The sequence below is a fragment of the Serinus canaria genome, chromosome 17 (assembly GCF_022539315.1).
Source record: "Serinus canaria isolate serCan28SL12 chromosome 17, serCan2020, whole genome shotgun sequence".
NCBI lineage: Eukaryota > Metazoa > Chordata > Aves > Passeriformes > Fringillidae > Serinus > Serinus canaria.
The window spans coordinates 8,908,729-8,930,055 of record NC_066330.1 but is presented as its reverse complement, the minus strand read 5'-3'; the positions used below and the strand labels follow the sequence as shown (position 1 = coordinate 8,930,055).

Genomic DNA, 21,327 nt, shown 5'->3' with positions numbered 1-21,327 from the left:
AGTCACTTTTCTTCTTAATCACTAAGGCTGATTATCACCTCAGTGCTGCCCAAAGCAGAGGACAGAGGCTGGTCCCCACCCCAGGACTTTCACTATGGAGTGAGGAATATTCCCTAAGAGCAGAGGTGTTTGTGGCAGCATTCAGGGAGCTCAGCCAGGCACAGAAAAGCCCTGAGCTTTCCCTGTGCCTGGCTTTGAAGAGATTTGTAGTCCAGTTGGGTTTAGCAGAGCTAAAACCCCAGGATGCCCATCCCAGGCAGCTCCATCCCTGCTGCCTGTGAGAGCTGGGCTGAGCTTTTCCTGTGGCTTCCCATGGGAAATCCTTGGACAGGGCAGCAGGGCTGGGCAGTCAGAGGCTCTGCACGTTCCTCATTCCTTCTCAAACCAAGGAAAGCTGCTGATGAGTTAGAATCTTTTAATTTTTCATAATTTTGAACTAAAGAAAATGGTGAGTGCCCACTGTGATGGGGCTGTTCATCCTTGTGCTAGCTTGGAGGGGGCTCTGCCTCAGGAGGAGCCTGTCCTCCCTTGAGGGTGGGGTTTGGGGTGAGCAGGGTTCTAAGCCATGTCTCCAGGACCTTCTGGCATTATTTACATTTAGAACTGAGAGTTTTATCACTTCTTCTCCTGCTGTGGTGCAAATGGGGGACTCAGCTTCTGGAAAATGAGTCCAGAACTTGCCAACAGGGCGTAGATACTTAATTTTGGTGATCAGCTCTGATTTTGGGACTAAATGAGGTTTTTCACATCTGCCTGGGTACTCTCATGAGGGCTTCTAGTGAATTTTTTCCTTTTAGCAGCACCGGGCGCAGCAACCTCGGTAAAGAAGCGATTCCCCAGCAGATCCCAGTGACACAAAACCCTTGTGACAGCTCCCACTGTGCCACATGAGCGTGGCTGGACGTCACCTCCCCGGGGTCTGTGCACGGTGACAGAGCCAGACAGTCCCAATCAGCACCAGAACACGCAAAAGCTGCTTTTTCCCACTGCCAGGGGAGCCCAGAAAATGCGTAAGGAAACTGTGTTTGCCTCCCCTGTGGGCTCTGCTCCCTCCAGCTGCACAGCTCAGGCTGAGGTGTGGGGAATGGAGGTGTCAGAGCAGACTGGGAGGAGGAAAATGCCTTTTTTGGTTTTGCTAGAAAAAGTTTCATTTAGGAAAAATGGGTGCTGAGTCTCCACGAGGTTAAATCCAGAACTCACCTGGCAGCCAGTGAAAAGCAGAGTTTGGCTTGAGGTTTTTGGGAGAAAAAGTCTTCCCTTCACAACCTTCAAACCCTGGTTGGGTTTGTGGTCACTTTGAATGTGGTGGTGAGAACCCAGATGCTGTGCTGAAAAATCCAAGCATTCAGGCCATGCCAGAGGGGGTGTCCTGGCCACAAGAGGTGACAGAGATGAGCAGGTGTCTCCAGGTGTTCCATCCCATCTTCATCTTTGGATACTGAGATGGGGAAGGGTCTGGAGGGGCTGTGAGGAGCAGCTGAGGGCTCTGGGATTGTTCAGCTGGAGCAGAGTGAGGGCAGAGCTCCGGGGGCTGCAGCTCCTCCCGAGGGGCAGCTCCCATCTCTGCTCTGGGACAGGGACAGGAGCCAGGGCACGGCTGGGGCTGGGCCAGGGCAGCTCAGGCTGGAGCTCAGGGCAAGGTTCTTCCCCCAGAGGGTGCTGGCACTGCCCAGGCTCCCCAGGGAATGGGCACGGCCCCGAGGCTGCCAGGGTGGGGTTGGTGGGGTCTCTGGACAGGAATAGGGGCTGGATTGATTATCCTGATGGATCTCTTCCAGCTCAGGATCTTTCATGGATCTCTTTATGACTCTCCCACTCTCTGGGCTCTTTTCCTGGTGCACAGGACAGTTGATGTGTGGGCTGGCTGGTCCATGCTCACGTGGAAGGATGCTGTGGATTTAGAGCAGTTTTAGACCTCTTCCATGAGCCAGCAGGGCAGCACAGCTGGAAAACAAGCCCTGGGGCTGGCTGGAAGGGGAAGGGGCTGGTGGCAGGCTCGGATCCTCAGGGACAGGTCTCATTTTCCCTGCTCCTCCTGCTGATCTAACTTCTCTTGCTCACCACTAATTTCCTCGTCCAGGTATTTCCAGGTGGGGAGAAAAGTGCTGCTAATTTTGGGAAGCTTTGCGGGCTGTTCCAAAGCTCTGGCTGGGGTGTGTGATTTTTGTGTGCTGACGTTTTAATCCTTCAGACTATTCCTGAGGCTTCCACATTTCCGAAATGCAGAATAACTCCTTTCCAGAGGGCTGATCTCATAGTTGTGGGCAAACTAACACGGATGATCCTGCTGGCTTTCCCTGCTTATGTTCTCTCTCCATCCTTGTTACTCCTTTGGTTCGACCCTCTAATTCCCCACCTCAGCTGAAATTCCCTCTTTTTTTTTGGTTGGCAATTAGGGAATTGGCACGAAGTCGGGTGCTGACTTCTCACCTTTCTCCCGCCCTTAGCAAGCAGCAGAATTCCTCCAAATCCAAGTCGGTCTGGGAGCAGAGGACGAGCCAGATCCGGATGCACAACTTCCGAGCCAGCTGCGAGGCGCTGTACAACGAGCTGGACCCCGAGGAGCGGGTCCGCTACGCCACCACGCTGCACATCCGTCCCGACATGAAAACCCACCTGGACCGGCCGCTGGTGGTGGAGCCCCGCGGCGAAGGCAGGAACAACATCACCAAGCTGAGCCCCGTGGATGTCCAGGAGGTGGTGGAGCACCCCAAACCCACCTCCGCTGATGGGGCAGAAGCGCCGCGGAAGCACCACCGGCATCGGGAGAAGGAGAAGCTGGCAGAGCAGGAGAAGGGAGACGTGACCAAGGACGAGAGCGGCGAAGCCGGGGCTGGCACCAAGGAGGAGCGGCACCGGCAGCACCGGAGCCGCAGCAAGGAGGTGGAAGGGGGCAGCAAGGAAGGGAAAAGCGACCGTAACAGGGGGCAGGAAGGGGGCAAGAGGCACCACCGGCGGGGCTCGGTGGAGGAAGGGGCCGAGAAGGAGCACCGCAGGCACCGCAGCCACCGGCACTCGTCCGACCGGCCGGGCAAGGAAGGCAACGGCACCGCCAACGGCGCCCGCGGCGAGCGGCGCTCCCGGCACCGCGGCGGGTCCCGCTCCGGGAACAGGGATGGAGAGCCCGGGGCCAAGGGGGACAGCGGAGAGGAGCCCCACCGGCGGCACCGGCTCAGGAACAGGGCCCTGTCCACCTACGAGTCAGTGGAGAAGGACAGTGGGGAGAAGGAGGGGGAGGCTGGCGAGAAGGAGCACCGGAATCACCAGCCCAAGTGAGTGAGTGCTGCCAGACCCTGCACGGGTCGGTTCAGGGGTCACAGAGCCCCAGATGTGTTCCAGAAAATCCATTATGGCCCTCCCCGTGGCATTCCCTGCTGTCCCTGTCCCCACACCAGCTCCCAACACAACCTGCAGTTCTGTTTTGCCTCAGTCAGCAGTGACAGAGGCTCCCAAAGACGATTTTGGTTCATAAAACAGCTCAGGTTTAAGGCAGGAAATATCCTTGCTGTAAACACCAACAGACCCTGTAGGACATCAAGTGGAGCGGAGAATTTCCCAGCTTCTGAAGGGAAATTTCCTTCCTTGCGAATGAAGCTCCTGAGGGACATCTATTTAAATTTCAGCCAGCCTTGCTTACAGCCCTTTGATTTTCATTTTTAATGGGAAGCCTTCAGCTGCACCACCAGTTGTTCCAGCACATGGCCTCTTCCATTAAGAGCAGCGATGGCCCCCATTTGCTTTAATTCTTATGTAAGTCAAGTGAGAAAAGCAGCCCTGGTGAAGCATTTGGAGTAGTTAATAAAGAAGGATAGATTGCCTTTTCAGCTTTATTAGTCTGATGGAAAAGAAATTGCACTGGGAATCTTTAGAATAGAGTTCATGTCACCGTGGAGAGCTGTGAGTGGCACTGAGATAATAATTTTCCTGTCTAAATTATCTTCCTTTCAGCTGAATTTCCAAACACTCTGCCTGCTGTGTAGCGGGCTCATGTGCATGGGCTCACTTTCCTCCTCACTGGAGCAGAGCTGCTGCTGCTGCAGAGGAGAGCAGGAGCCATTTAGCTGCTGATTGCCACGTTCCAGAACCATTCCAAAACCATTCCGAACCATTCCAAAAACTGGAAAAGAGAATCAGCACATTTAAAAAAGGCCTGGGGAGAGCGTTAGGGAGCAGTGTGTCAGGATTCATCCTGCAGCTGCTCTGGGAAGTGGCTCATGGCACTGCTACATGGTCCTGGCTTGGGAGCATTGTTAAAGTGACCCCAGGGATGTCCCGTGCCACAGTCCCCTCCTAATGCTGGGGCTGGGGTTTGGCCTGGGAGGCCTCGGAGAAAAAGATCCCAAATTTTGTGGTCAGAGGTTGTCCTGTATTGATGCAGGGAGCCCCCAGCCAGGGAATAATGTGCTCTGACTCCATGATTCTGAAGGCTGAACAATTGCTTTATTAAGCTATGTTGTATTACATACTAAAGAGATACTACACTATACTACACTATACTACACTATACTATACTATACTAGACTATACTATACATACTATACGATACTATACGACTATACTACACTACTATACTATACTATACTATACTATACTATACTATACTATACTATACTATACTATACTATACTATACTATACTATACTATACTATACTAAGGATACTACAAAGATACTAAAGAAAAACCTGTGACTGTCTGAGACAGCCAGGACAGAGCTTTGACCCAGCTGGCCAAGGAATCCAAACAACCTTCACTGGTGTCCAGTTAACAAATCACTTTGGGTAAACAGTCTCCATAACACATTCCATGTGTGCCAAACCACAGGAGCAGGGAATAGAGATAAGAATTGCTTTCTCTTCTTCTCTGAGGTTCTCACAGCCTTCCCCAGGAGAAATCCTGGCAGAGAAAATGATGTCTCTCTGTCCAGAGAATGTGAGCACCACAGTCCTGCAAAGGATTTCCAAGGAGGAAACAAGCCCAGCACGAGGTGCAGCATCAGGGATGTGTTCTCGGAACCTTTCCCAGGCCATATTGAACAAATCCTGCTTTTTCCTAGGGAGAACCAGTGTGAGCTGGAGGCCAGTGGCAGTGGCAGTGGCCCTGGCAATGTCCCTGTGCACACCCTGCCCAGCACTTACCTGCAGAAGGTGCCCGAGCAGCCGGAGGATGCCGACAACCAGAAAAACGTGACCAGGATGATTCAGCCCCCCCTGGACAAAACCACCACTGTGAACATCCCTGTCACCATCACTGCCCCTCCAGGGGAAACCACTGTCATTCCAAGTGAGTGCCTTTGTCCCCTGCTTTTCCTGCTGTGGAAGTGCCAGGAAATCCAAATCTGCAAGGAGTGAGGGGGGCTCTCCTGGGCACTGCCATCCAAGAGAGGCAGCCAGGGAACTTGGTGATGGAGGAGCTGTAATTGCCACACAGACTGCAGGAACTCAGCAAGGGTTCCTGGTGGCTCTGGAAAACACCTGAGATTCCCTGGAGATGGCTCACCCAGGTCACACCCTGTGTGTAAAGGAGAGGTGAGGGAGCAGGGAGAGCAACATCCATGTGTGACTCTGCTGCTGGATCCTGTGACATTCCAGAGCTTTTTACAAACCTCTGCATCACACTTGGAGCAGATCCACCCTCCCTGTCCTTCTCCAGAGCTCTCTGCCTTGGGTCCATCAGAACAGATTTACAGATGGTCCCAAGATCCTTGTGCCCAGCCACCACCAGCCTGTTCCCACCACCTTGGTGCTGATCCCTGGCAGGGTGGGAACAGCCTAGAGAAATCTGGAGAGCTGAGGAGAATCCCAGAGGGAAATCCAAGAGGTCCACATTAAAGTACAGGCTGTCAGGACTCTGCTTGCCAAAAGGCCCAGCCATGATCTGGCAGGGTCTCTGTGCTTTTTCACTCTGTTGTCAGCCACAAGATTTATCTTTTATTTTTTTATTATTTTCCCTTCTTCTTTCTCCTTTTTTTCCTCCCTCTTCAATGGTAATTTTCCTATATTGCAATGCTGAGTTGCTGTCAATCACAATTTATCAGTCTCTCCCTTTCTTGGCCATTTCCTCTGGATCTGACTGGAGATCCAATAAGGAGTTTATTGAACATGTCACTCAAACACAAAGAAATGTCATCTTCTTGCAAAATAAAATAAAAAGTAATAACAGCCCTGCACTGAATGCATTCCAAAGGGTGGGACTGTTGGACTTTAAGTCCTGGGAATTAATGGAAGAGCCTTTATGCATGTCTAAGAGAATTTGCAGCATAAAATGTTACCCAGCTCATAGATGGGAAATTATCTTCAGTAAATTATCCCATAAACCCCCTGCAAAGGAAGTCAGGATGGGAACTGGAGAATTTCCAACCTTTGGGAGGGAGGTTGGGAACAATCTCAGGGAAGGAGATCCCAAAACCTGCTGCAGGATGGAGCTGCTCACCTTTGCAGGTGGGGAACCCTGACCAAACCGAGGTGCACGATGCAGGCACAGCTCTGGGGGGTCCAAGAAGTCCTTCCCACGTTTCTTTTCCTATTTTCTGGGAAGTGCAGCAATTTCAGCCTTCAGATCATTAAACCTCATCCATGAATCTGCTCTTTCATGTGTTCCAGAGCCAGTTGTGCTCCTGCTCCACGGGAGAAAACACTAAATTAGGAGGCTGCTCAGGCTCCCTTTTAATTTTCTTTCAAGGATCCCGAGCTGATCCCTCTCCCTAAGAATTTGTGCTCTTTGGGATGGGTTTTCCAGCCCCAGTTTGGCAGCTCTGGGGTAGATCAGCTCATGGTTTCATTTCCTGGCTGTTGCTGCTGTGGCTCAGCAGCAGTGGAGGAGCAGGGAGTGATAACGATCCGATGATTGTTCATCCCAGTTAATCAGCACTTCCCAAGGCTGTTTGCTCTCCCAGCTGCACTGCTGCCATTTCCAGCTGTTCCAGGCAGCAGGAAGGCTGCGGATCCATTTTTAACCCTCTCCTTTGTGTTCTCCCTGAATTCCCATTTCCAGTGAACAACGTGGAGTTTGAGAACAAAACAGAGGAGAAGAAAGACGTCGATGACCTGACCAAAAATGGGCCTAAACCAATCCTGCCTTACAGCTCCATGTTCATCCTCAGCCCCACAAACCCGTGAGTTCCTTCCTTTAACACCAATTATGGGCTCCAGGTGCTTCAAAGCATTAGCATGAGTGGGATTTTCATCTCTGAAAACACACTGGGACATGAAATAAAAGCCTATTTCTGTGGGCCAGATGCTGTTGTTCTGTTAGTTTTCCTCAGGGGATAAATTATCAGGACAGGGAAAAGAAAATGCTTTGGGCAGACCCTGCTGATTTAGATCCCCAAAAATGGGAACAGAGAAACTGCTGGGAAAAGATTTTATCAGGAACAACAGGTTGAGGAATATTTGGATACCAGCAAATTCCTGCAGGTTCCTCAGCTGGAATTCCTCTTCTTTCCATAAAGTGGCTTTGCAGCCCTGCAAACTTTGAACTTCTGGGAAAACCTGGATGGTTTTTACTTGGCAAGGCTGGGAGTGGGATCTGCTGGGGTTGGGGCATTTCTTCCCCTTCAGGCAGTGCTGCCTCCTGAGGAGCTCTGGATTCCAAGCTGGGAATTCTGAATCTGTTCCTCTGCAGGGCTGTGGGACCAGTGGGGAGAGGGGTTGGAATTATTGTGGCATGAAGGGCTGTGAGTCAGTTTGAGCATTTTGAGGGAGGTATTTGGAACTTCTGGAGATCCGCTCGGAGCAGAGGTTTCTCTCTGGCTCAGGGAGAAACCTCTCTCTTGTTCTTCTTGGAATTTCTCTCTGCCCAGATACCCAAGGGGAGCTCAGGCCCTTCTTTTTTGGCTGGATTTAAGAGAACGATGAGTTCTCCTCCTGCTTTTGAGGGCTGTGACGTCCTGTGCAGTCCTGGAACACAACAAGCTCTCAGTTCTCAGATTTGACATCCAAAAAGCCCCTGTGGCACCCCCGGACCCTGGGCAGGCTGAACAGCATCCCAGCATCCCAGAATCTCCTGACTGAGCTGGGAGGGACCCACCAGGATCATTGATCTGGCTCCTGGCCCTGCACAGACACCCCAACAATCCCACCCTGTGCATCCCAGATTGTCCAAATGCTCCTGGAGCTCTGGCAGCCCTGGGAACATCACCTGGGGAGCCACACTGGGATTGTGGAGTTTGGCCTCTGTCTGGATGGATAAGGAAATGGTGTTTCCCTAATATTTGGTCTTTTTGCTGTGAAGTGACCACCAAAAATGAGCTGGGAAAGATGTGCCAAGGCAGCAGGGCTGGGTGAGGAGTGAGAGATGCTGAGCCCAGGGCTCTGAGCTGAGGGCTGGGCTGGGCAGGCAGAGAAGCAGCAACATTTCTTTGTATCCTATGGCTGCTTCCTTTCTCCCCCTTCATCCCAGTCAGGACCTTCTGAGCCTCAGAGTCCAGGATCTGGGGTTCTTTCAGATGCTTTGTTGTTTCAGCTTCCTTCAGTTTTCACTTTTCCCCAGACAAAAAACCAACAAACTGTGCTGAAAGACCATCGGAAAAACAAAGTTCACTGGCAGAAAAAATGTGTTCCAAGCAAGCCAAGGGGGAATACCCAGACAAAGGCCAAACTCCAGGAATGTCAGCAGCTTGTTTGTCCTCTGGGCAAGGTGCAGAGCCAGCTGCATCCCCCCGGGGGTTCTGGCTGCTGGGAGCAGAGCTGAGAGCCCTTGCTGGGGTCAGAAGCTTTTCCCCACTCCAGTGCTGCCACCTCCCTTCCAAGCCCTGCTGGGGATCCATGACCCAGGTGCTGCCAGAGGGGAAAACAGCTCAGGGAAGCAGAAATAAATTCCTTTTTTCCCCAAGTGGCACCACCCTCTTAGAGCACAGAGGGCTGTGAAGTGATTTCTCAAGCCCCACTGGCAGTTCACAAATGCTCCCACATCTCACTGCTGGTTATGGATGATGAGGGGCTAAAAATAGGGGCTTGTTATTGCTTTGATGAATTGAGTTTGATGCAGGAATTATGGCTACAAATGGTACTGGAAATGTTGCCTTTCACTTCTGTGGTTTCTCGGGGCACAGAGATGATCATCTTCTCCTGGCAGATGGAAATCCACAGTTAAGGGGTTCACAAAAGCACTTTTCTCCAGGTTATTTTCTATCTCATTTGCTTCCCTGGTATTTGTAACTCTTTTCCACTCTGAATCCATTAGCAAGCCAAAGAAAAGGAGTATGTAAGTAGACGTGAGAAATAGACTTTAATTCTCACTGTTTAGATATTTGCTCAGAGAAAATGGGATAGAGGAGCTGAAATACATTCTCAGATAACAAAGTTGTTGGCAAGTTAAATCTATAATTTGATTCTCAGGCTAAGTCCTTTATTCAGCTGACAAATATGGTGCAGATGCAAAGCTCTGTGTGCAATTAAGGATTTGGGAATTGTGGTCAGAAGGAATTATTAGCTGCAATTTGTGAAGACTTTTGGATTGCTTAGAAATGGGAGCATTTACCATTTTCCTTGGACACAATTTGTGCATAAAAAGATTAGGTGGAAGTAATCAAATCTATTCCTGTAAAGTATTTGTGCTGTAAAGTGAGAGCTGGAGTAAAGTGCAGGCAGAGAGAGATTGGTGGGAGGAACACTGAGAGCCACAAAGGCAGATTCAGCTGAGAGTCTCAACATTTTAAAGGGATTAGTTGACACTAAAAGGATTTCAAACCTTGTTTTGAGCTCACAGGGCGTTAACCTGGCAGTTCAGAGGGAGAAGGACGGGGGAGTGCCATAAACATAATTTGCAGAATTGAGTGTGGATGCTTGAAAGCTCTCAGTGCTCTTTTGACAGATGGGTAGAGAGATAAATAGATGGAGAAATAACTAGATAGGGAGATAAAGAGATAAAGAGATGAATGGATGTTGCTGCCTTGCAGAGGGAGCAGAGATCAGTGCAAAGATGTTGAACTCCCTTATTTATCTCTCACCACAGATCTGCTGCAAACTGGAATTTCAAACCTGTTTTTTGATTTCCTTCCCATTGTTAGGAAAATTAATCCACAAACACCAGAGGTTTATGTCCAAAAAGGAGACAGAGGAGTCCTTCTACTTCATTCCAATAAAGGCAGAGGCCATGGGGCATCCCCTGGGGTCTCTCACATTTTTGGGGGACACAGCCTCCTTTTTATCCCAATTTCCAGCCACATTTCCCTTCTCTCTTTCCCCACTGGCTGAGGTACTTGAGAGGTTCAGACTTCCCAAAACACCTGACAGCAGAGATTGCCCTCTAATGTACAACCCTCCCTTTTAAGTTTTAATTCTTATGGAATTTAGGGTTTTTTCTTCCCCATTGTTTCTTTCAGCTTTCAGTGTCTAATTTCATTTATCAGCAAACCTAAAGTTGATTTGTAAAAGCAAATCTCTTTTTCCATTCATCAATCAGTGGAATCCTTCTCATTGTCTCTTTTATCTCCCAGTGTTGGTTTTATCCACCAGCAGCTTGTTTGTAAAGACAAATCCTCTATTCCTCTCCCCATTATCACAGCAGGAATCCCAGAGGTGCTGCTCCTGCTGGGTTTGTGCCAGTTGTGCCCCCTCTGTGACCCCTGGTGTGCTCCTGTCCCTGCAGGATCCGCCGCCTGTTCCACTACATTGTCAACCTGCGCTACTTCGAGATGGTGATCCTGATCGTCATCGCCCTCAGCAGCATCGCCCTGGCTGCAGAGGACCCTGTCCAGGCTGAGTCTCCCAGGAACGACGTGAGTGCCACCCAAAATTCACAGAATTCAGGTGCTTCCCTCCTCCCAAAATGCCAAGAGTTCAGGTGCTTTTCTCCTCCCAAAATGCCAAGAGTTCAGGTGCTTTTCTCCTCCCAAAGTTCCCAGAGTTCAGGTGCTTTTCTCCTCCCAGCTCATGGCCATTCCCATCTCTGCCGGTGCTGGCCATGCAGAATTAGAGCTGCCTTTGGGAACACACTCCAGTTATCTTTGTTGCACTGTCAAAATGCTCAAATTTCTTTCCCTTTCTGCTGCTTCAGCCACATCTGAGCAGGAGAGCTTGAAAATCAGGGGTTGTGTGGCTGATGTGGTTTGGTGGAAGAGCTGCAAAGCTGGCACCCCATTCCACAGTGGGAAAAGCTGGATCCTGAGGACCTTGAAACCTTAGGAAAGGATGTTCAAACATTTCATTTTGAAACACCCCTTTTGCCTTGGTGAACCTGCCAGAAATGCAGGTGCACTGGAGCCAGCCTTGGGTGCAGTGTGGCAAGGACTGGGAAAATGCTGCTTTAAATCAGATGGTTCAGGTTTGTGCCTAAATTATCTGCAGCCCTCCTATCAGATGATTTTTGTCCAGCAGACAGGCCACTGCTGGATTGGATATTTTACTCCTTGCTCGTGTGCAGGTTATTTCAGTGTGTGGCCTTTCCTAACACACATTTCCCCTTCCCACTTAGGCTCTGAAATACCTGGATTATATATTTACAGGAGTCTTCACCTTTGAGATGGTGATAAAGGTAAGAACTTTTCCAAGCAGGAAGATTCACTTCCTCTTTCAGATTTATTTGTGAGAAGCTGGAGCAGGACAGAGGTGGGGAGGATGGAGTTGGAAACTGCTCTCACAATCAGATGCAGCAGCTCTCCTGGCTTCAATCCTCATGTTTTATGGAGGAAAATCAGGATATCTGTAGGAGCTGTGGCTGTGTAAGAGGATAAGAACTGGGAAGAACCAGGAGCTGACAGACCTTCCTGAGACACTCCTGATTCTTCCCTTTGGAAGGAATATTAATAACAACTGATTCTTGGTTTGTCATGTATCAAAAAGCTGAGAATTTCTCTTTTTACTCAGAAGGGTGACAGGTTTTTCCAGAAATGTGGGCAGTAACTTCCCAGAGAGCACAATTCCATAAAATCAGGGTTCAGTGCTGGGGTAGGGCAGGAGTTGGGTTTTCCTGCCAGAGTAAAATACAAAAGAGATGCAGAATAAAACCAGGATGAATGCATGTGTGTGGAAAAAATCCTAGGGAGCAGTGAGAGCTCTCATTTCTCCAGCTTTTGGTTGTGATTTGTTGATTTGAACTTCATTTTTGGGAGAGTTTTCCTGCCTGTTAGAGAGGAGCAGCTTGGCTGAGTATCTCAGCTATTTGTGAAGGGTGCTTTGATCCAGAACCTTCTCCTGCCCCTTGGCAGGGTGGATTTGGGCCATGTTTTATTAAAACTCTTCTTTGCTGGGTTTTCTCTGCAGATGATTGACTTGGGGCTGCTGCTCCACCCTGGCTCCTACTTCCGTGACCTGTGGAACATCCTGGACTTCATTGTGGTCAGTGGGGCCCTGGTGGCTTTTGCCTTCTCGTAAGTTCATTTTCCTCCTCCTCCCAAATCCCAGGGAATAAGTGACAGAGGGGGCAGGGGGCTGGCACAGGGACAGTGGCTGTGTGACGTTCGTGGCTCCATTTCTCAGTGAAATGTTCAGTTCCTGCCCTTTTTCCAGGGGGTGGGAAGAAAAGAATAAACCCAGCTAAATTCGTGCTGTGGAATATGGAGAAAATCCTCCCAGCTTCAGGCTGAGCCCATTCACTGCTCACTCAAACACCAGGCCAAGATTTTTGTGACTCCTTGGCCAGTTCTTTTCAGGAACTCACTGTAACACCTCGTGGCAGTCCAGTGTTTCCAGTCAGTGATTGTGAGAATCACTCTCATTTTGAGAAAACACTTCAAGAACTCAGCTGACAACTCCGTGAACTCTTGGCAAACCCTTATTTCCAGAGCTGTGGATATTTATTCTGGCTCACAAACCTTTGCTATTTCTCTCCTTTTCACTCCTCTCTCTGTACTTCCACTGGGTTTCACTCCCTCCCTCAAACCCAGCTCTGTATTTAAATAACACCCCATATTCTCTTTCGTGTCACGGAGGATTTTGAGCAACAAACACAGAGAAATAACTCCTTAAAAATTAAGATTAACTTCTCATCCGAGCTTTTTTCCTTGGAAACAACCAGAGGAAGAGCAATGCAGCTCCTTCCATCCTTCAGGAGCCGAGCTGGAGAATGGGAAGAAATTTTCCACTCGGATTGTTGTTTGCAAATCCTTTCCTGAGAAACAATGGGAGAGACCTGGAAGCAGGCAGAGGGACTTGACCAGTTTAATCTTCTGCTAAATTAGCCCCGAGCAATTAGGGGAATGTTCAGCAGCCCTGCACTCCCGGTTTGTGACACGATGATTACAGGAGAGGAAATTGTTCCACTTGCTAAAGAGAATTACAGCTAATGAGAAAAGCATCCACCTTTGTCAGGGAGCCACGGAGCGTGGCTGGGCTGCTTTAGACTGGCAGAAATTTTTAAAGCAGAGCCAAATCCCTGCTCCTCTCTCAGCTCTGCAGAAAAAAATGCACAAAATGTTGCCTTTCTGGTAAAATATTCCTCAGCAGTTTTTTGTTTTCCGAGCTGCCAAAATTGCTGTCACATCCAGGCTGTGAGATTTGTGGTTTAGATCTGCTTTTCTTCAGTGCAGATACAAATAAATACAAACACAAATAAATACAAATAAACCCTCTAAATTAAATTAACCAAAAAATGAATGGACAGGATTGATATTTTAGGTGTGATTTTTGGGGATATTGAAATCCGGGCTGTGCCTGATCCTTCACCAAACTGAGAAAATCATATTTAATGTAATGTTTCCAAAGGGGTGCTGCCCTCCTCTCTTTAAACATTTTGTCCCTCATTAAAAATCAGATTTTTGGAGGAGCTGACTGCTCTGTCCTTAGCAAAATTGTCTTGGTGAATGTCCTGCTCACCTAAAATATAATATCCAAAACCAAGCTGCTTTTTAAGCTTGACTAGACATGTGTGGGGTTTTATTTCCCTGCACATGAAATATATCTGTGGAACATCTTTCAGAACTAGACTGACTTAAGCCAGACTGAGTTAATCAAAAATTTAACTTAAAAAAGCCATGTAACAACATTAGAATTTAACAAAGCTCCTCTGAGTTGAAGAGAGGTAGAGAAGTAAAATAATCACAAAAACCAACTCAACCCAGAGTCTGGGGTTCCATGAGAATTTCCCTTTTCCAACAGGAATTCAGACTTCCAAGGTTGATTGTAGAAGGGGCATTTTGGGAGCCCTTCAGAGCAGCTCCCTGTGCTGTGAGAACAAACCTCAGGCTCTGCCTTCAAAACCTCTTCTCTTTGAACACCATCTTCTTTTGAGGGAGATTTTCCTTGCCCGAGTTATGGATTAAAATGAATATTTTTTAATCTTTTTGAGGCTTTTCTTGCTCAGGTTTTCTTCTGTTGCTGGTGTTGGGCCATGAATATCTAACAGCACCTCATCAGCCTCTAAATAAATTACTTCTACATCCCCTGCCTGTGCTTTATAATAGGTGCCCCAAGCTGCTTTTATTTTGCACTGTGAGTGAGTCTTGAGCAGGGTTTTACAGCCAGGGACTGCATAAACCCTGCCTAGTTACTGTATCCCAGATTAAAGTCAGACAAGCTGATCTGTGAGACTCAGGAAAATTTGAATTTCTTCTGTAATTTTTCTGCTCTCTGTAAGCCCTGCTCCCCATCCCTGTTCCAGAAGGCATCATCCAATCCAGGGAATGTCTGCAGCCTCCCTGCTGGAGCCCAAAAGCTGGAAAATCAGTCATTCCTAGGAAATTATTTTTCCCTGTTCCAGTTCTGAGTCCTGACAGGGTAGAGAGCCAGGACTGAGGCCCAGCTCCTGGATAAACCAGATGGACACAGAGCCAGCTGAATGCTGACAATCCCAAAAAGGAGCTCCTGGAGTCTCTTTGTTGTTCAATCAGTTGGGTTTTTCCAGCAAATCCTACAGCCCTGTCACCCTCCTCAGTGTCACTAAAAATGGGATTTAATGTGGCTGTCACCACTTTGTTTGCAAGAACCCACAGCTGCCACGTGCAAGGTGGGATTTAATTCCTGTTTTTGGCCTCCTGGCTGTCCACTGAAGGTGATGTGAACCAACTTCTTGCTGAATTAACCCATCCCTAAAAACCCAGGAATAACAGAGCTCCCTGAAATGCTCCCATCTGCAATACTGCAGCAGCCTGTGTTAATTAAAGCATTTGAGATTATATCAGTCACTGGTACAAGACTGATAAAATCCAGCTCTCAAAGCAGCTATGGGTTTTCTTTCTGCCTGCAGCTCTTTGGAAGCAGCTCTGTGGTTAGAAAAACAAAAAATAAATTTCAAACAACACCCCCGGAGTGATGCTGGGAACAATAATATGATGCTGACAATAATAAACTAATGTCTTCCATTCAGCAAAGCATTTCAAAGAGAAATCCCTTTCTTTTTCTGGAGATAAACATGCCACAAACACCCAGACACGTTTGAATCCTTAGGGAACAGGAAGCAAACAAAAAACCCATGGAAACTTGTCACCAAAATCTCTCAGCCCCAGGAGCAGAATGTACTTGGGAGGAACAGCTGAGGGAGAGCAGCAAAGATTTGGCCTGGAAAAATTGGAACAGAGATGCCCAGAATTTCAGGATGCTCCTGGAAAAAAACAAATAGTTGAGATTATCCCTCCCAGAGGGGGAGAGAAGAGATGTGCAGGTGTTATTCCCAGTGCAAGGGCTGATCCAGCAGGGAATGTGTATTGTGTTTGCAGGGATAGGAAGGAATGATGAATCTGACTCCATGTGCTCAGAAGGCTGATTTATTACTTCATGACACTATATTATATTAAAGAATACTATACTAAAGAATACAGAAAGGATACTGACAGAATGCTAAAAGATAACAATGAAAACTCCTGACTCTCTCCAGAGCCCTGACCCAGCCTGGCCCTGGTTGGCCAAAGAGTGCAAACAACTCCCAGCAGAATGCAATGGAACAATCCCCTGTGGGTGAACAATCTCCAAACACATTCCACATGAGCACAGCACAGGAGAAGCAAATGAGATCAGAATTGTTTTCCTTTTCTCTGAGGCCTCTCAGCTTCCCAGGAGAAGACTCCTGGGTGAAGGGATCTCTCAGAGAATGTGACCAATGTGGGATTTCTGTGCAGAGCCCTCCCTTCTCCGCTGGTTTATCCTGTGGGCTTGGTGGGAGTGGGCCAGGGGCTGGGGGATCTCTCTGATGTTTCTGTTTGTCATTGACTCTGCTCTTTCTTTGTCTTCTCCTCGCTGGAATCTCTCTCTAGGAGTTTCATGGGGTAATATGTTCTTCCTGTCTCTTGCTGCTCTGTTTTGCCTGTCCAACCTGTGTCCACACACTTTGCCACTGTGGAGACAACCCAGCCATGTTCCACCCATCCCATCGACCCCTCTGTCCCTTTACTGCTCATTATCCAGTGAAATGTATTACTTTAACTCATCCATCCTGATTTTCCTTCAGCACAGGTAGGAATAGACTGGAAATCCAAGCCAGGGAATCAAAAAACCACATGGAGATATATCTGTACCAAAAAGATTAGAGGGGCTGACTCAGTGGGCACTGAGGGGTGACGTACAATTCATGAAAATCTTCATAACCAGGTTTAAAGAAGCAGCTTGAGTCTCTTTTAGAGGATTTCACCTCCAAACAGCCAAGCTGGAAGCTCCAGGGCTAATTTAGTGCAGTGTGGACACTGTGACCCAGCTGGGATCCAGACTCTGATATTGGGGAAAGTCTCTGCCCTGAAAACAGAGCTCAGGGAGCTTTGTGCAAGGCTGATTTGTGGAGAAGGAGCTTCCAAACATTTTATTTAACCCTGTGCAAGTGGCAGCTTTGCTGTCAGTGCAGGGGCAGGGTGGGAGGCAGAGCTGTGTCCTCTGTCCCCACATTCCAGGAGCTGCAGGGGGATCCTCCACAGCAAGGAGGATGCCAAGAAAAGCCTTTGATGGGTCCAGGAAATTTGGCACTTGGTTCTTTCTTCTCTCTAGGAAAGCAGAGGATTTAGGGCAGAAAGAGGGTGCCTTTGTGCTTGGGCAAGGTGGGCTGACCTCATTTACTCTTCCAGGGAAGAATTCACTCTGCCAGGAGGATTCCAGGCTATCACAGAAGGCAGAGGCTCCACCTCACCCTGAATTTTTGATGCCCTGACTCTGAGGGGTGCATGTCACCTGAAATCAGAGCTGCTGGCAGCAGCAACAGGAACAAGCAGCTTCCATTTGAAAGAACCACTGAATTTTTAAAGGCTCTTTTATTTATTAAAGGGAGAAAAGGCACTGCAAAGCTCTTCTAAATTTTTTTTAATGTTTTAAATAAACATGCAGCAAACTGACACAGAAAACAACAAAACAGCACTGGCCTAATGCACCCAAAATTGATCTAATGCAATTTTTTTTGTGGTATTCTCCTGTTTTTCTTCTTTTTATTTTTTGCTGTCTGCCTTTATCCTGTGCTCCTCTTTAGCTCCTATTCAAGATTCAGCTGTCCTGAATGTTGCAGTTGTTATTCTGCAATCAATTAAAACCTTGTCATTCCATGGCAATTTATTTTTGTTGTGAGGAATATTCAGGTCAGATGTGTGCTTGGATACACCTTTTGACTGAGTCCCAGCTCCATCTGGACCTTTTATTTTCTGGGACATCTGGCTTTGTATAAAAGCAGGGAAAGAAATCCCAATATTGGCAGAGAGGGTTTTAAAAACACCCAAACCCAACCCTAAGGGCTTTATTTGACAGAAGAGTTGCAGAGGATGCTTTTAATTAAAATGCAATTTGCATCACTTTGGGTCAAAGCATCAGGAAAGGCTTTTCCTATAGCAGGGACCTTGCTGTGACAAGAAATGGGAATTTTTTTTTCCTCAGGATTCTCTATATGGCTCAGAGCATAAATCCCATTAAGATTTAATTGGCTCATGCTCTTTATTTGCTTAAGTGCCTGAATGGAAAAAAAATCAGTCAGGCCTTCTTAGTGTCCTCTGCTGAGGCAGAAGGAATTCTGTGTGACTGGAGCTGTCTGCCCTCCACCTCTGAGCTCACTCATCCGTGCCTCTCCCATTCTAGGGAAAAGCAGGAGCCAGGATTTGCTCTGCCCCACGTCTCTTTAACGCTCCTGGAAATATTAAACCCACAGAAATTCTTGCTTTAGGTGTGGAGCCTGCCCTGGAAGAGCAGAGCAGGGCAATGTCTCTGTTCTCGTTTGCACGAGGCCTCGTTAGTGCAGCTGTTAATTGGCACAATAGCAGTGTAGTAATTGGGGTCTCCTGGAGTCAGGAGAAGGCACCACCTGGGAATATTCTGAGTGAGGGTTCTGAGTGAGCCCAGGAGAGCAGAGCTGAGCTGAGCTTTGCAGTGTGGGCACTGTGACCCAGCTGGGATCCAGACTCTGATATTGGGGAAAGTCTCTGCCCTGAAAACAGAGCTCAGGGAGCTTTGTGCAAGGCTGATTTGTGGAGAAGGAGCTTCCAGACATTCTCTTTAACCCTGTGCAAGTGGCAGCTTTGCTGTCAGTGCAGGGGCAGGATGGGAGGCAGAGCTGTGTCCTCTGTCCCCACATTCCAGGAGCTGCAGCGGGATCCTCCACAGCGAGGAGAAGGATGCCAAGAAAAGCCTTTGATGGGGTCCAGGAAATTTGGCACTTGGTTCTTTCTTCTCTCTAGGAAAGCAGAGGTTTCTCTTCTCTTCTCTCTGGGAAAGCTGGAGGTGCTGATGGGCACAGGAGAAGTGTGGCTGTGGCTGGTGGGGATGGAGCAGAGCTCTGGGCTCACTGTCCCCATGTCCCACCCTTCCCTGTCCTGCTGCCCCAAGCACATGGCCCTAAAGGGTCTCCCCTTCACTGCTCCCTCAGCCCTGCCCTCCTCAGCTCCCACCTTCCCTGGCTGTCCTCAGGAGCAGGGCCGGATTGGCTTGGCCTGGCAGAGGGGACAGCCCAGGGGATGGGGTGGGATCTGCTGGGGCGATCCCCTTTTGCTTCCCTGCTTCCATTCCCATCCTCCTGGAGAGGGTGAACAAACTATTCTGCAGCCAGGGCACTGCTGAGGGTCACACCAGGGAGCTGCAGGCCAGCTGGTGGCTCTGGTGACACCGAGGTGTCCAGGGCAGGGACACTGAGCTGAAAGCAAATCTGCAAAGCCAAGCCTAGGCCAGACCTTCAGCTCTGCTAAAACCTGACAAGAAGGGCAGAAAAACTCTGCTGGCAGTGCCTGTTCCATCTAGAGCAATCAAAGATCTCTAATGAAAATCAAATTTATATATATATATATATATATTTAATAGTTATTTTGTGGCTTTACATCAGTCCTGTGGCTCTGGGAGTAAATCCAATGCCTGGGTTTCGAGCCATGTCAGTGCTCAGGGTCCATCTGGGGTGGATTAAAATGGCCTTAAAAGAACCCTGAAGGATGAGGGAGGGAGAAGATAGGGATCTGTCCATCCTGTTCCCCCTCTCCTCCACTTCTACTAAATCTTGTGGAAAGGAAATTTCTCCTCAAGTTGTACATGCTGGGATACAACCCACAGCCCTCCAAAAATTCCTTTGTGTCCCTCTTACTGCATTTCCAGTCAAGTGCAATGCCTGGGAACGGGACAAAGGGACTGGAGCTGAGGCAGGGCTGTGGGTTTGGGTTGGAGGTTCTGGTCCAGCGTTACTGTTGAGTAGTACAGGGTTAGCAGTGAGTTCTTCATCCTTTGGAAGTGGATGGATTTCCAAAAATTCCATTTCCAGGGCTGAGCAGGCTCAGTCAGCCCCAAAACTGGGTGGTTTCCTCCACTCTTGGTGCTCCTCCCTCAGCACAGGATGTGGGGCGGGGTGGGGGAAGCTTTGCAGTCCTTCCCAAACCTCTGTGGGTCTCTCGTGCCTCTCGTACTTCCGTTATTTCCCTCTTGGAGAAGAGGAATGTCCAGCAGCCTGGAGAGCACAGAATAGGTGTGTCAGCATCTGTCCTACACGTTCTTCATTCCCACCTGTGTTCCCCCAGCGCAGACCCAGACCCAAATCTCCAGCCATGAATAAAACTCTGTTCCAGATTTCCATCCCATTTCCCACTCCATATGAAACGAAGGGAATGTCGTTGTTTTGCCGTGGGGTTGGAAGAAGATGTACCTGTTGTCTTCTTGTGTTGCTTTATTTTGGAAGTGCACGAGGAAAGGAGCTCTGTCCTTCCCCTGGAACCCCTCTTGATGTTAACAAGAGGAACATTCTCGACCTTGCACTTGGTTTTAACAAAACCCAAACCCCAAATGTGACTGACAGCACCTGCATGCCTGAGTGGGGAGTTGCCCCAGCACTGTTCCAGGCATGTAATATATTGCCATATTACATGTTCCTGCATGGGATTGGTGGCATGTCCTCCACGGGAGACTCAGGAATGAGGGAATAGGCTCTGACCCCCAGGAGAGCTCTGTTCCTCACCAGGAAGGCTCCCAAACCCTCTTGGCACAATGTTCCTGCCAAAGAAGTGCACGGAGAAACACACCTTGCCTCATCCAGAAACACACCCTGCCTCATCCAGAAACACACCCTGCCTCATCCAGAAACAGCCCCTGCCTCATCCAGAAACAGCCCCTGCCTCATCCAGTTGGGGGGGAAGAGCCTTGTGTGGCTTTGTCCCTTCTCCTGGGAATGGGATGGAGGAGCTGGCCTCCTGTCCCAGTGCTGCTGCCCTGGCTGGGGGTGTTGTCCAGGTGTGGAGTTGGGGCAGGAAGGGCCCCGAGTCCTGGTGAGTGGCTGGAGGTGACAAAGCCTGGCCAGCACATGTGGCTGAGCCCTGCCAGGACCCTGTCCTGCCCCAGCCTTCTCCTCTGTGCTGCTGGAGACATCCCAGGTGAGGTTGGGTCATGCTGCCTGCAGCCCTGGTGAGGATGGACACAAAACCCATCAAAACATCCCCAAACCCAGGCAGTTCCACCACCAAAGCCACCCTGGATACGCACAGATATCCCAGTGAGTGGCCTGGGGAGGAAACAATTCCCTCTGTTGTTCTTGTGCCTTTTTCTCCCTTGCAGAGGAACCAAAGGCAAGGACATCAACACCATCAAGTCCCTGCGAGTCCTGCGTGTGCTCAGACCTCTGAAGACCATAAAACGTCTGCCAAAACTAAAGGTTAGAAAATAACCCCAATTTTTCCTTCTCTGGAGGTTTCTGGCTGATCTGAGTGAAAGCTGGTGTACCCCACTTAATCCAAGTTGTTTCTGTTGCTTTTATTTCATTGCAATGAATCTTTTTGCCAGATGAGCACAAAGAGCTGGGCAGATGTTGAGCAAATGTCAGGCACTTGGGTGCTTTTGCAAACATTGTGGATAATGTTGGGGATTCTTGTGAATCCACATGAAAATAAAACCTCTGCAAATAGAAAAAAAGAATGCAAATAAATTAAATTACAGTTCATAAGTGGGATGTTCTTCGATGTGATAAAGGAGAAAATGGGGTTGGAAGGGTTTGGCTTTCCCTAAAGAATTTAATATGAATATTGCAAGGTT

At 48.7% G+C, this 21,327-nt stretch overlaps 1 protein-coding gene across 1 annotated transcript in view; it reads left to right on the top strand.

Moving 5' to 3' along the window:
* The window catches only part of LOC103819171 (voltage-dependent N-type calcium channel subunit alpha-1B), a 91,524-nt gene that overhangs the window by 61,511 nt on the left and 8,686 nt on the right, over positions 1-21,327 (top strand). Inside the window, exons 12-18 of the mRNA XM_050981029.1 lie at positions 2,448-3,272; positions 5,055-5,281; positions 6,992-7,112; positions 10,589-10,718; positions 11,414-11,473; positions 12,202-12,308; positions 20,854-20,950. Of these exons, the coding sequence (XP_050836986.1) occupies positions 2,448-3,272; positions 5,055-5,281; positions 6,992-7,112; positions 10,589-10,718; positions 11,414-11,473; positions 12,202-12,308; positions 20,854-20,950 (1,567 nt within the window). The remainder of the gene's footprint in view (positions 1-2,447; positions 3,273-5,054; positions 5,282-6,991; positions 7,113-10,588; positions 10,719-11,413; positions 11,474-12,201; positions 12,309-20,853; positions 20,951-21,327) is intronic.